This window comes from Pseudochaenichthys georgianus, chromosome 9 (assembly GCF_902827115.2).
Source record: "Pseudochaenichthys georgianus chromosome 9, fPseGeo1.2, whole genome shotgun sequence".
In the NCBI taxonomy this organism is placed as follows: Eukaryota; Metazoa; Chordata; class Actinopteri; order Perciformes; family Channichthyidae; genus Pseudochaenichthys; species Pseudochaenichthys georgianus.
Genome location: NC_047511.1, coordinates 42,447,351 through 42,457,896, shown reverse-complemented (window position 1 = coordinate 42,457,896; position 10,546 = coordinate 42,447,351). Strand labels below are relative to the sequence as shown.

General features: G+C 41.8%; 1 protein-coding gene across 1 annotated transcript in view; it reads left to right on the top strand.

Annotated features, from left to right (window-relative positions):
- The first annotated feature begins 9,365 nt into the window (after positions 1 to 9,365).
- The window catches only part of sema4c (sema domain, immunoglobulin domain (Ig), transmembrane domain (TM) and short cytoplasmic domain, (semaphorin) 4C), a 61,824-nt gene continuing 60,643 nt past the window's right edge, over positions 9,366 to 10,546 (top strand). Inside the window, 1 exon segment of the mRNA XM_034090567.2 lies at positions 9,366 to 9,560. Within this exon segment, the coding sequence (XP_033946458.2) occupies positions 9,449 to 9,560 (112 nt within the window). The 5' untranslated portion in view covers positions 9,366 to 9,448.

The window sequence follows — 10,546 nt, the reverse complement described above, 5'->3', positions numbered from 1 at the left end:
AGGGCAGGAAACGGACAACGGAAAACAAAGATGTGAAGCAGTGATGAAACGAGGGCAGCCGGTTGGGGGTTGGGCCCGCTCTTGTTTCCTCCCCAAACATCCGCTCACTTCCAATAAATGACCCTGGCTTGCTTCTCCCCACAGGGAGTCGTCTTACCTCCCAATACACTCTGACAAAACACACACACACTCAGGCACCTACAGAACAAGCCAGCCAAAGCACACACAGGAGCTCAGAAAGCTAATCAGAACATGCGGCCTATTTCTCCGTATGTTTTAATGAGCTCGCTGTCGTGGAGCGCCGACTCATATTATTAGGCTGCCGAGTCTCAGCTCGTTAGCCGAACCGGGCTCAACAACAACACCAGCAGCTACAGGATGATTCGATACCGCCCGCAGAGTGATGCGACACCGCAGGACCTGAAAGAGGCCGCGGTGAGAGACGGAGCGAGTGAGTTAATTTGGACGACGGGGGGAAATCCAGGCTGCGTCTCGCCTCTCTCGCGACACAACGCGGCGTCATACGAGTCGGAAACAGAGTCCCCCTCGCAGCACTGTGGTGACAAGTGAAGCGAAGTAGTCAACGACATCGAGCAGAAAACAATACTGCTTCTAGATAATCTGCAGCTGATTGTTATTGCTCTATGGTGGATGGCGCGACTGGCTGTATTGGCACTATCCCAGCAGCTCCATGAATCACGATGAAGGGAAGGAAACGCCTCTGCTGCTTTTGGAATGGTTTCTACTCGAGAGCAAATTCGAATCGATGCTCTTACTTGCAATTAAGTGCTTTTTATAATGTAGCATTGCTACTTTAGAATGAAGGTGAAGGATAGTAGATCGTGTGTGCGCTTCTTCCACCACTCGGCCACATTAGGAGATTTGAACATGTTGACAATAATGAAAATAAGCACACTGTTATACTTGTTGGGGTTTTCCCTTTCCTGTAGTGTGGTTCTAAAGGTGTGTGTGCTTGTACATATTTACAACGCCTCCATTGGACTCCTTTGTCGACTTCCAAACATCACTATGTAACACTCGCGCATCTATAGAGAACCGCAGTCCTAAAACCCGTCTACTTTTATAACTTTCGAATCATAAATCTAATCGATAGATTTATGATCGATAGATTTATGATTCCAAAATGATAAGAGATGGGTAGACATGTGGAGATTATCCGGCTGAACAAAACGTGATCCGTCTCTTAAATGTGCGTCAGCCTCAGACCTGAGTTCCAGGTATTTTCCAAAATCCTATGGAGAAAGAACCGGAAGAAGTTTACTTCCGGGTTTTAGGACACGTCACTGCGGTTCTCTATTGGCTAGCGCTCCAACACGTCGTACATGATGGCTAAGGGGTGGGACATCTCTTAGCGGTTGACCAACCACAACAGAGCCGGCCAGCTAACCAATCAGAGCAGACTGGGCTCTGGTTTCAGACAGAGGGTGGAAAGAGGTGCTGCAGCACAGGCAGTATGAGAAACATAAAGAGCTTTTTGAACTTTAAAGCATGGAGACATGTAGAGACACTACATACTGATATACACCTGAACATCAGCAGGAGAGGACTCTTTAAAGTAGAGACACTACATACTGATATACACCTGAACATCAGCAGGAGAGGACTCTTTAAAGTAGAGACACTACATACTGATATACACCTGAACATCAGCAGGAGAGGACTCTTTAAAGTAGAGACACTACATACTGATATACACCTGAACATCAGCAGGAGAGGACTCTTTAAAGTAGAGACACTACATACTGATATACACCTGAACATCAGCAGGAGAGGACTCTTTAAAGTAGAGACACTACATACTGATATACACCTGAACATCAGCAGGAGAGGACTCTTTAAAGTAGATACACTACATGCTGATATACACCTGAACATCAGCAGGAGAGGACTCTTTAAAGTAGAGACACTACATACTGATATACACCTGGACATCAGCAGGAGAGGACTCTTTAAAGTAGAGACACTACACACTGATATACACCTGAACATCAGCAGGAGAGGACTCTTTAAAGTAGAGACACTACATACTGATATACACCTGAACATCAGCAGGAGAGGACTCTTTAAAGTAGAGACACTACATACTGATATACACCTGAACATCAGCAGGAGAGGACTCTTTAAAGTAGAGACACTACATACTGATATACACCTGAACATCAGCAGGAGAGGACTCTTTAAAGTAGAGACACTACATACTGATATACAGCTGAACATCAGTAGGAGAGGACTCTTTAAAGTAGAGACACTACATACTGATATACAGCTGAACATCAGTAGGAGAGGACTCTTTGAGAATGCTGTGATAATGCAGCAGTAGTACGGAAAGTGTCATTTGATATTGAATCGATCCTTGCAGGTGAAATCTGATGCTAAGACCTGCAGTGAGGGCATCTGTAAAGGCACTACTGTTAACGGCTTTGTTTCTATGAAGCCCATTATACAGAACAAGTACACAAGCAAAGAAGTACACGCGAGTAGTCCAGTGTCATGTGACCTTGCCGGTTGCAGCAGTCCCTTGAGAGTCTCACATATCTCTATCAATACCAACGTTTTCAACGTACAATAGCTGAAAAGGCAACGTCGAGGACAGACAGAAAGGAGATGATGATACCATTATGTACTACATTTGTAAATCAATGAATGGTTCAATGCTTTTGGAGAGATATTGTTGTTCAGCTGGTGACTGTCAGAGAAGGGGAGATCGAATTAAAGAAAAGCAGCGAGAGGCAGCAACGAGAGGAAACAACAGAGAGGTGTGCACAGATGGTTTTCTCCGTCAGGAGCCTTGCATCTCATTCTCCTCCACTTCCCTCTTCCTCCTCATCCTCCCCTGAAGTGTTTACACGCTGCCTCTCCACTTAATCCGGCCTTCAGGATGCGCACTCCACTTGGTAACCTCTCAGCGCAGACACGGAGGGGGGGATGTTGAGGGAGGGGGGGAAATAAGAACTGTAAGCCTCCTGCAACGTGATTTTTGTATTATTTCTCCATAAGTCTCCCTTTAAATGATTTCAAAGCTTCATCCCTCCCTCCCCTCCTTTCAATCTCCATCTCAATCTTAGCTCACTGAAGCGTTGGCCGGCGGGGGCCTCCAGCATCGATCCAATAAAGCTGCTAGACGACACTGCGAGGCTTGAAGAGCCTTCTCCCAAGCCCAGCGTTTAAGCACGCTCATTGAACAGCACCCCGCTATGATCTGATATGGGGGGGGATAATAATAATAATAATAATAATAATAATAATAATAATACATGGGATTTTTATAGCGCCTTTCATGAAACTCAAAGACGCTTTGACAGAGAATTAAGAGGAGAAAAAGAGACAAGAGAAAACAAATAAAAAAGAGATAACAAAGAAATACAAAAAGGGGGGGGGGGGGTCAGTGGTTGAATGCAGTGTTGAACAGGTGGGTTTTGAGTGATGTTTTGAATGCTGTGAGGGAGGAAGAACCTCTGATGGACTGGGGTAGTGAGTTCCAGAGGGTGGGTGCAGCAACGGAGGAGGCTCTGTCGCCCCAGGACTTGAGGTTGGTCCGGGTGGGGGGGGACAGGAGGTTGGCAGCAGCAGAGCGAGTGGGAGTGTGTCTGTGTGTGTCAGGTAGGATGGGGCCAGGTTATGGAGGGCTTTGTATGTCACCAGGAGGATCTTGTACTTGATGTCTGATTTCTCCTCTCGAGGCCTCTTCTGATTTCCCTTCAAACGTGTAATCAATAACAGTCATATTTGCTGGACGTGGGCACACACACATCTTCAAATCTCAATGACCTCCCCTGCCAATCCTCAAATAGGTCAAGTGGCTTTTTTTTCTTGCAAGAACTGGAATTAAATATTCACTTGTGGGAATATGAGGGAGAGAAAGTAGGACATGTACAATGTGCTACACGTAGAGAGGTGTTTTCTGTCTGTCAGGTTTGAGTAAATATAGTTTGACATTTTGTGCCTGTTTAATAGTCAATGGATGCGTTCTCCAATGTGTGTGTGTGTGTGTGTGTGTGTGTGTGTGTGTGTGTGTGTGTGTGTGTGTGTGTGTGTGTGTGTGTGTGTGTGTGTGTGTGTGTGTGTGTGTGTGTGTGTGTGTGTGTGTGTGTGTGTGTGTGTGTGTGTGTGTGTGTGTGTGTGTGTGTGTGTGTGTGTGTGTGTGTGTGTGTGTGTGTGTGTGTGTGTGTGTGTGTGTGTTGTTGCACCTTTATATTCCAATTAAGAGGATAACTGGTCCTCGTGAGAATACAAACATTAAGAAAGATTCATATTTGTTTGTATGTGCAGTGGTTTTAGTTCAGTATTAAGGTCAGAGTCATTCGACTTCCTTTAGATTGTGGTCAGTGAGTTACTGAAGGTCACCTTACATTAACATAAAAGGGGTCATCTCACCCATAATACAAAAAAAATAACATTTTCCATTTTGCTACTCCCAGTTGTATCGAGCCATGCTGATAGGTGTTGGTTTTATGCCCTCCTTATAGCCCTCTCCGAGATGTGTTTGCCATTTGAAAAAGTGAACATTCATTTTCTTGTGGTACTCGCAGCGTTTAAAAATGACATTTAAACAAAACAGTTTCCCTTCCAGTTACTAAAAAAAAAGCCTGGCTGGAGATACTGAGGAAAAAGGACACTATGTGGAAAGTTCGGACACAGTGTTTAGTCGATAAGGTGGGCTTCAAACATGGCGTTTATCAGATTATTGAACAGGGTCTGACACCCAACTTCTAATGCCCAAATCACGGTGTCCACCCGTTCACGATGCTTTCTGTAACCTTTTAAAAACAGACAATCTGATAACCAATATGCACAGATATCGGCCATTTTTCGGGTACCATTTTGCAAGTGTAACACCATGAATGCCTTCAAGGATAAAGTCTGATGTGCATTTGTACAAGCAGTCAGGAGGAGGTAGTGAAGGCATTTGAGGATGCTGAATAGAAACTAACAATCCATCACATCGCAAGGTTCATTTAAAGCATACCGAAGCCTTAAGATGTTGTTATTAACTTACACTGCTGCGAACAACACAAACAAATTCCATTGAAATACATTTTATAGCTTCAAAACATTGCCTAAGAATATCTCACAACTCGGTACAATAAAACAGGTCATTCATCATTTGTACGGATTTGCTTAGATCCTCTAACTCTGAAATCAGCTTGACATGTTTTTGAATGAATACAATTATGCACTCGCAGATTTATATATAAACAATCAGAACATGTTATGTCTTTCAAAGCTGTGTAATCTCCTATTTGGCATCGTTGGAAATGGAGGTTTGTCAGCACAGGTGGCTACAGCAAATCTACTAATGGCAGCAGTCCAATGTTATTAAAACAATTATTAAAAAGGTTATTTTCACACCTAAACACTCTGCTAAATGAATTTATATAAAGCTGCTCACGGTTGATTTTTTTAATTAGTGACATGTTTCATCTTGATTCAACACATTTATGGCAGTAATGGATGTCACTGAGTTCAGTATTAATGACGATGTGACACCGTTAAATCTGAAGTGCCTGCTGGTCCTCACAAGCGTCAAACGAACATGATAGTGTGTCATCTGCTGCATCTCAGTACAGTTAGTACGTATATACTTAACTACTGTACAATTTGTTGAAATTGGTGAACATAAATCAGAATACATGAACATAACTTGTGGAGTACCTCAGGGGTCCGTGTTGGGTCCAAAGCTGTTCATAATATACATCAACGACATTTGCAGAGTATCAAATATATTGAAATTTATTTTATTTGCCGAAGACACTAATATTTTTTGTTCCGGTGACAAATTGAAAGAGCTAATGGAAGTGATAACAGCAGAAATGATTAAAGTAAAACATTGGTTTGACACAAACAGATTATCATTAAATATAAGAAAAACAAAGATTATGTTATTTGGAAAACATAAAACAAATCCACAGATACAATTAATACTAGATAACACATAGAAAGAGTATATGAAATTAAGTTCCTTAGTGTGGTTTTAGACCACAACATCAGCTGGAAACCTCATATGACTCATGTAAAAGCAAAACTGGCAATATTGGGAAAAGCCAGATACATTCTGGACTACAACTCATTGTATACTTTATATAACACACTAATATTGCCATATCTGATTTACTGTGGAGATTTGGGGAAACACAAAACCAACCTACAGCCATTATGCACATTACAAAAAAGGGCTATAAGAGTTATCAATAATGTTGGATATCTTGAACACACTAATGTATTATTTTTGAAGTCACACATATTGAAGTTCATTGATCTGGTTAAATTTAAAACGGCACAAATCATGTACAGAGCCAGACATAATCTACTTCCTAGGAAATTAAAAACATTGTTTGTAGACAGAGAGGGTGGGTATAATTTGAGAGGAAATCTACATTTTAAACAACTCAAGGTCAGAACAACTCTGAGAAGTATGAGTTTAACAATCTGTGGGGTGATTTTATGGAATGGTTTGGAGCAGGAGTTAAAACAAAGCACAAGCATAATTCAGTTTAAAAGGATGTACAGAAACATGATATGAGAATGAAGAAAGGTGATTGAAGATGAGAAATTATTGTATATGTATGTATAAATGTAAATGTATGTAGGAATAACTTGCATAATGATTTAAAGGACATTATAAAACGCAAGTCAAATCAAGCAATCTGATTGGTTCTTAGCCGTGATATACTGAGCGTATACCACGGGTAGAATTGTAAGTTACTTTTCACAACAAGTCAGTATCCCTCCGCGTCTGAGAAAAACAGTATACCGTTGGGCTGAAAAGCAAACTGCATACTGGAACAAGAAAGCAGCGGAGAAGTAACGGGGCAGAAACCCTCCTTTTTACGCAGCGGTCCAGACATAGACATCAAACGGCAAAACATACAGTGTGCAGTTCCTTTGGCATTAGGGCAGGGATATCTAGATACTTTCCAAGGTTTGACATAATGAATTGTGCTACTTTTAAAGCAAGCAACGATGTTTTCAAATCTGTAATCAAAGAGGTCCGCAAAAACACTACCGGCCAATCAGATTGCTTTATTTGACTTGTCCGTTTTATAAATATATTTATATTTCTTCCGTTACGGAACAAACTTACAAAGCATAAGATGGAAACATTTAAGATTAACTTCGACCTCCGGGGAGGTCTTTCTATGGAGGAGTGGATTGAGCAGTGCCTATCTCCAGAAAAAAAGCACCTAAAGGACGACATGCAGAGCTACGTGAAGAGCAGGTAGACCAACTGGAGAAGTATAGTAGGCCTACTACCATTCAAAAGCTTTCTGATGCGGGTCTTGAAACAAAGCAGCGAAATGATGACCGTTAGTGGCCACAGGTGCGAAAGCTCTCTCTAGACTAGAGCTACTGGAAACCGAATCTCGGGGACCGGAGAAAGTGGAGCAATATTCTCACCACGCCGAGCAACAGCCTAGAACAACCTCAACAAGTAACCACGTAAGCCATGCTACTGATGCTGGACAGGTTTTCAGTGGGTGCACAATAAACGGCAACATACAATTGAATGTAAATAAATAGCCAAATAATGGATCAACGCTCTCTGTCTAATATGTTCGCTAGCTGTTAGTGTTGTTGCATAGCAACCACCTCGCTCTATGTTTCGCGCAGAAGGCAACGGAGGGACTATTTTATTTTGAACATCATTATTTACTAATAAAAACTATTTAAATTAGAGTGTGTATTTTGTTTTCATATTGCCACACTTGGTAACCGTTTTATAAAAGCAATAGCTCACTTCAGGCCGTGGTATATGCTCATTATATCACAGCTAAGGGGCGTGGTTCGGCCCGACGCGAAGCTATTGGGCCTGTCGTGAGCTATTGCTTAAATCATTGATCAAGTAAGGGGTGGGAATTAATAAGCATTTGCTTCCTCCTACTCCCTTTCGGACACATATGATTTATTATTATTATTATTAATATGAAGACTTTTTTGTTGTTGTTGTTGAATATACAAATATTACCATGAATGTGGATAAATACTGTATTATAACAATACTGTATTCTGTTTTTCACATTTGTTATTTGTTATTTTTTAATCTGTTCGAAATAAAGACTGTACTAAAGTTTAATTTTGAGGTACTTTATACTGTAACTCCTCTAATGCTCAAAAGGACATATTGTGTTTTGACTTCCTGTATCTGACCAATAGAGTAACAATTGTGTACTTGATGTCACATAAATTACTAATTACATTAATTTACATATCATTTTATATAGCTAATCTATTCAGTAGTACAACACATGTCCAAACTATGCTCCACATTGACAAATAACAACTTGAAAACACGTGTATTTGTAAGTTATACAAACTACCATAACACAAACATATTAATAGAGCCATTTAGCATAATAAGGCATCTTATTTTGTATACGTCACATACATCTTGCTGATAATCCTTTTTTTACAATGACTCAAGTAACATTTTGTACTCAGGAATTGTAATGAAGTATTTTTAGACTTCCTGAAACGCCTCCATTTGACCCGTTTGTACTTACGCTTTTATTGGCAAAACAAAATGGACGTGATAGGCTAAGGGGCGGGACATCTCTAAGCGGTTGACCAATTACAACAGAGCAGGCCAGCTAACCAATCAGAGCAGATAAATAAAGCACTTTTTGAACATTAAAGCATGTAAACAGCAATTAGAAACATAAACATTAGCATATTAGGACCCCTTTACTATAGATCCGCCCTCTGGCCCCGTGCATCTGTCTCACCTGCAGCAGTGTAACAAGTCCATCATCCTTTCCTCTGATGTCGCTCTGTGGCCGCGCTCTTGACAAGTTCATTAGGTATAAACCAATTCATTTACAACACTGGATTGTCCTTGCCTCGACATTCATTCCCCGACACATTGGCGTCTGATGCATTGCCAGCGCCAATTAACTTTGATAACCCAGCTTAATATACTGCTGCTGATTTGTCCTGACGGGAGTGCAGTGATACGCTATTTTCCTGAACATTTTGAGTAGCAATAGCTGGATGATTATATACTATAGAGAGCGAGGGATGGACAGAGGAATCCTTCCAGACCTAAAGTCATTAAAATGTTGTTCTGTTGAGGCGTATTCACTGATTACTGCCATGTCCTTGTTGGCTTTAATGATTTGCATAACTCAATTCTGTTTGTTTTTTTGATGATAATGTTAAATTTTATACTCCATGTTTTTAAAAGAAGACATTTATCTTTGGGTGCAGCTTGAATGTGTGAACGGTCCGGTGTGGCTTTCTGGTGGGAAAGTTGTAAACACTGAGGAAATTGTCTGCAGGCCAATACAAGAAGTGACTCGTGCTTCCAGCTCATGTGATGTTGATTTTCTTTCTCTCGGCAGGCTGCCAGGAGCTGCTCTCTCGAGTCCCTCTGATCAGCCGATTGATCCCTGCACCCATCACTCAGAGGCAGTCTCGACCAATAGGAGCCGACATGGGAGCCCCGGGCGGGACGAAGGTCTTGCTCCTGGTGTTTCTGGTTGGATGGGAGAAGTCTCTTGGTCTCAACTGGAACCCAATCCCACGCAAGACTGTTCGATACCAGGGTGAGTGAGCAGAGTAATGCTGACCTTTCGAGGAGTGAGACCTCAGGGGGCGCTGAAACTTTGCAGTGAATGCCAGACTTAAAGAAATACTTTTGGGAGTAGTTATTTTGTCGGCAATTTGGCCAATCTGACGGATTCTGAAAGCAGCGATAAGCACGGAAACGCCTATAAATCCGCTGATAACGCTCAAAATCAGATGTGCTATCAGCAGGCTTTCTGTTGCCTTTAAGATCAGTGCTATCAAAACATATTGCTATCAGTGAACATCCAAATGTGCACCAAAGTTGAATCTGACACAAAAAATGTATCTAGATTTATTTCCTTCCTGCGGCCGAATCCAACCCCTAAAGACGGATTTAATGGACTGTTGGTATGATGCTTTTAAGTTCGCCCTGAAACGATTTATCTGGTCCGAAATCTGATACAAAACCAGTAATTGCAGAAACGTATTCCATTACAAACAACCAGGCAGGATTTCCCAATACATCTCAGAGGTGGATGCTTTTGGATCTCCGTAAAGAGGCCGTAATCGACCCCTGGTGAAACAATACATCAGTCGAATCCTGGCGCTCGGCTGCCTTTGCACTCTCTGTCTCAGCCTCCTCTGCAGCCGGGCCCGACTGTCTTCACTGAACAATGCCAATTGTTGCAAGCTAAGGAATACGCTTTTTTTTAATCCTTCAAAAATGGAAGTGTTGCATTCTCTCTCCTGGGGATTAGGGAAATACTATAAAGAGAGGGGGAAATACGAGGACACAGATATATGTTCTCACCTCTCTGTACCACCTCTACCCCCTTTCATGCCATATCTACCTCTCCTCTCCCTGCCCTTTCTGTTTGCCTTTTATTCCTCCCGTCCTTTTTCTATTGCTTTGTTCGCTCAATGTGTGAACTCGAAATGCTCTTATGGCGCTTTCACAAAGAGCTCACATTTCAGCCGCTCTTGAGGAGAAAGGCGGCTGGTGGGGTGTGGAGATATTTCAAAC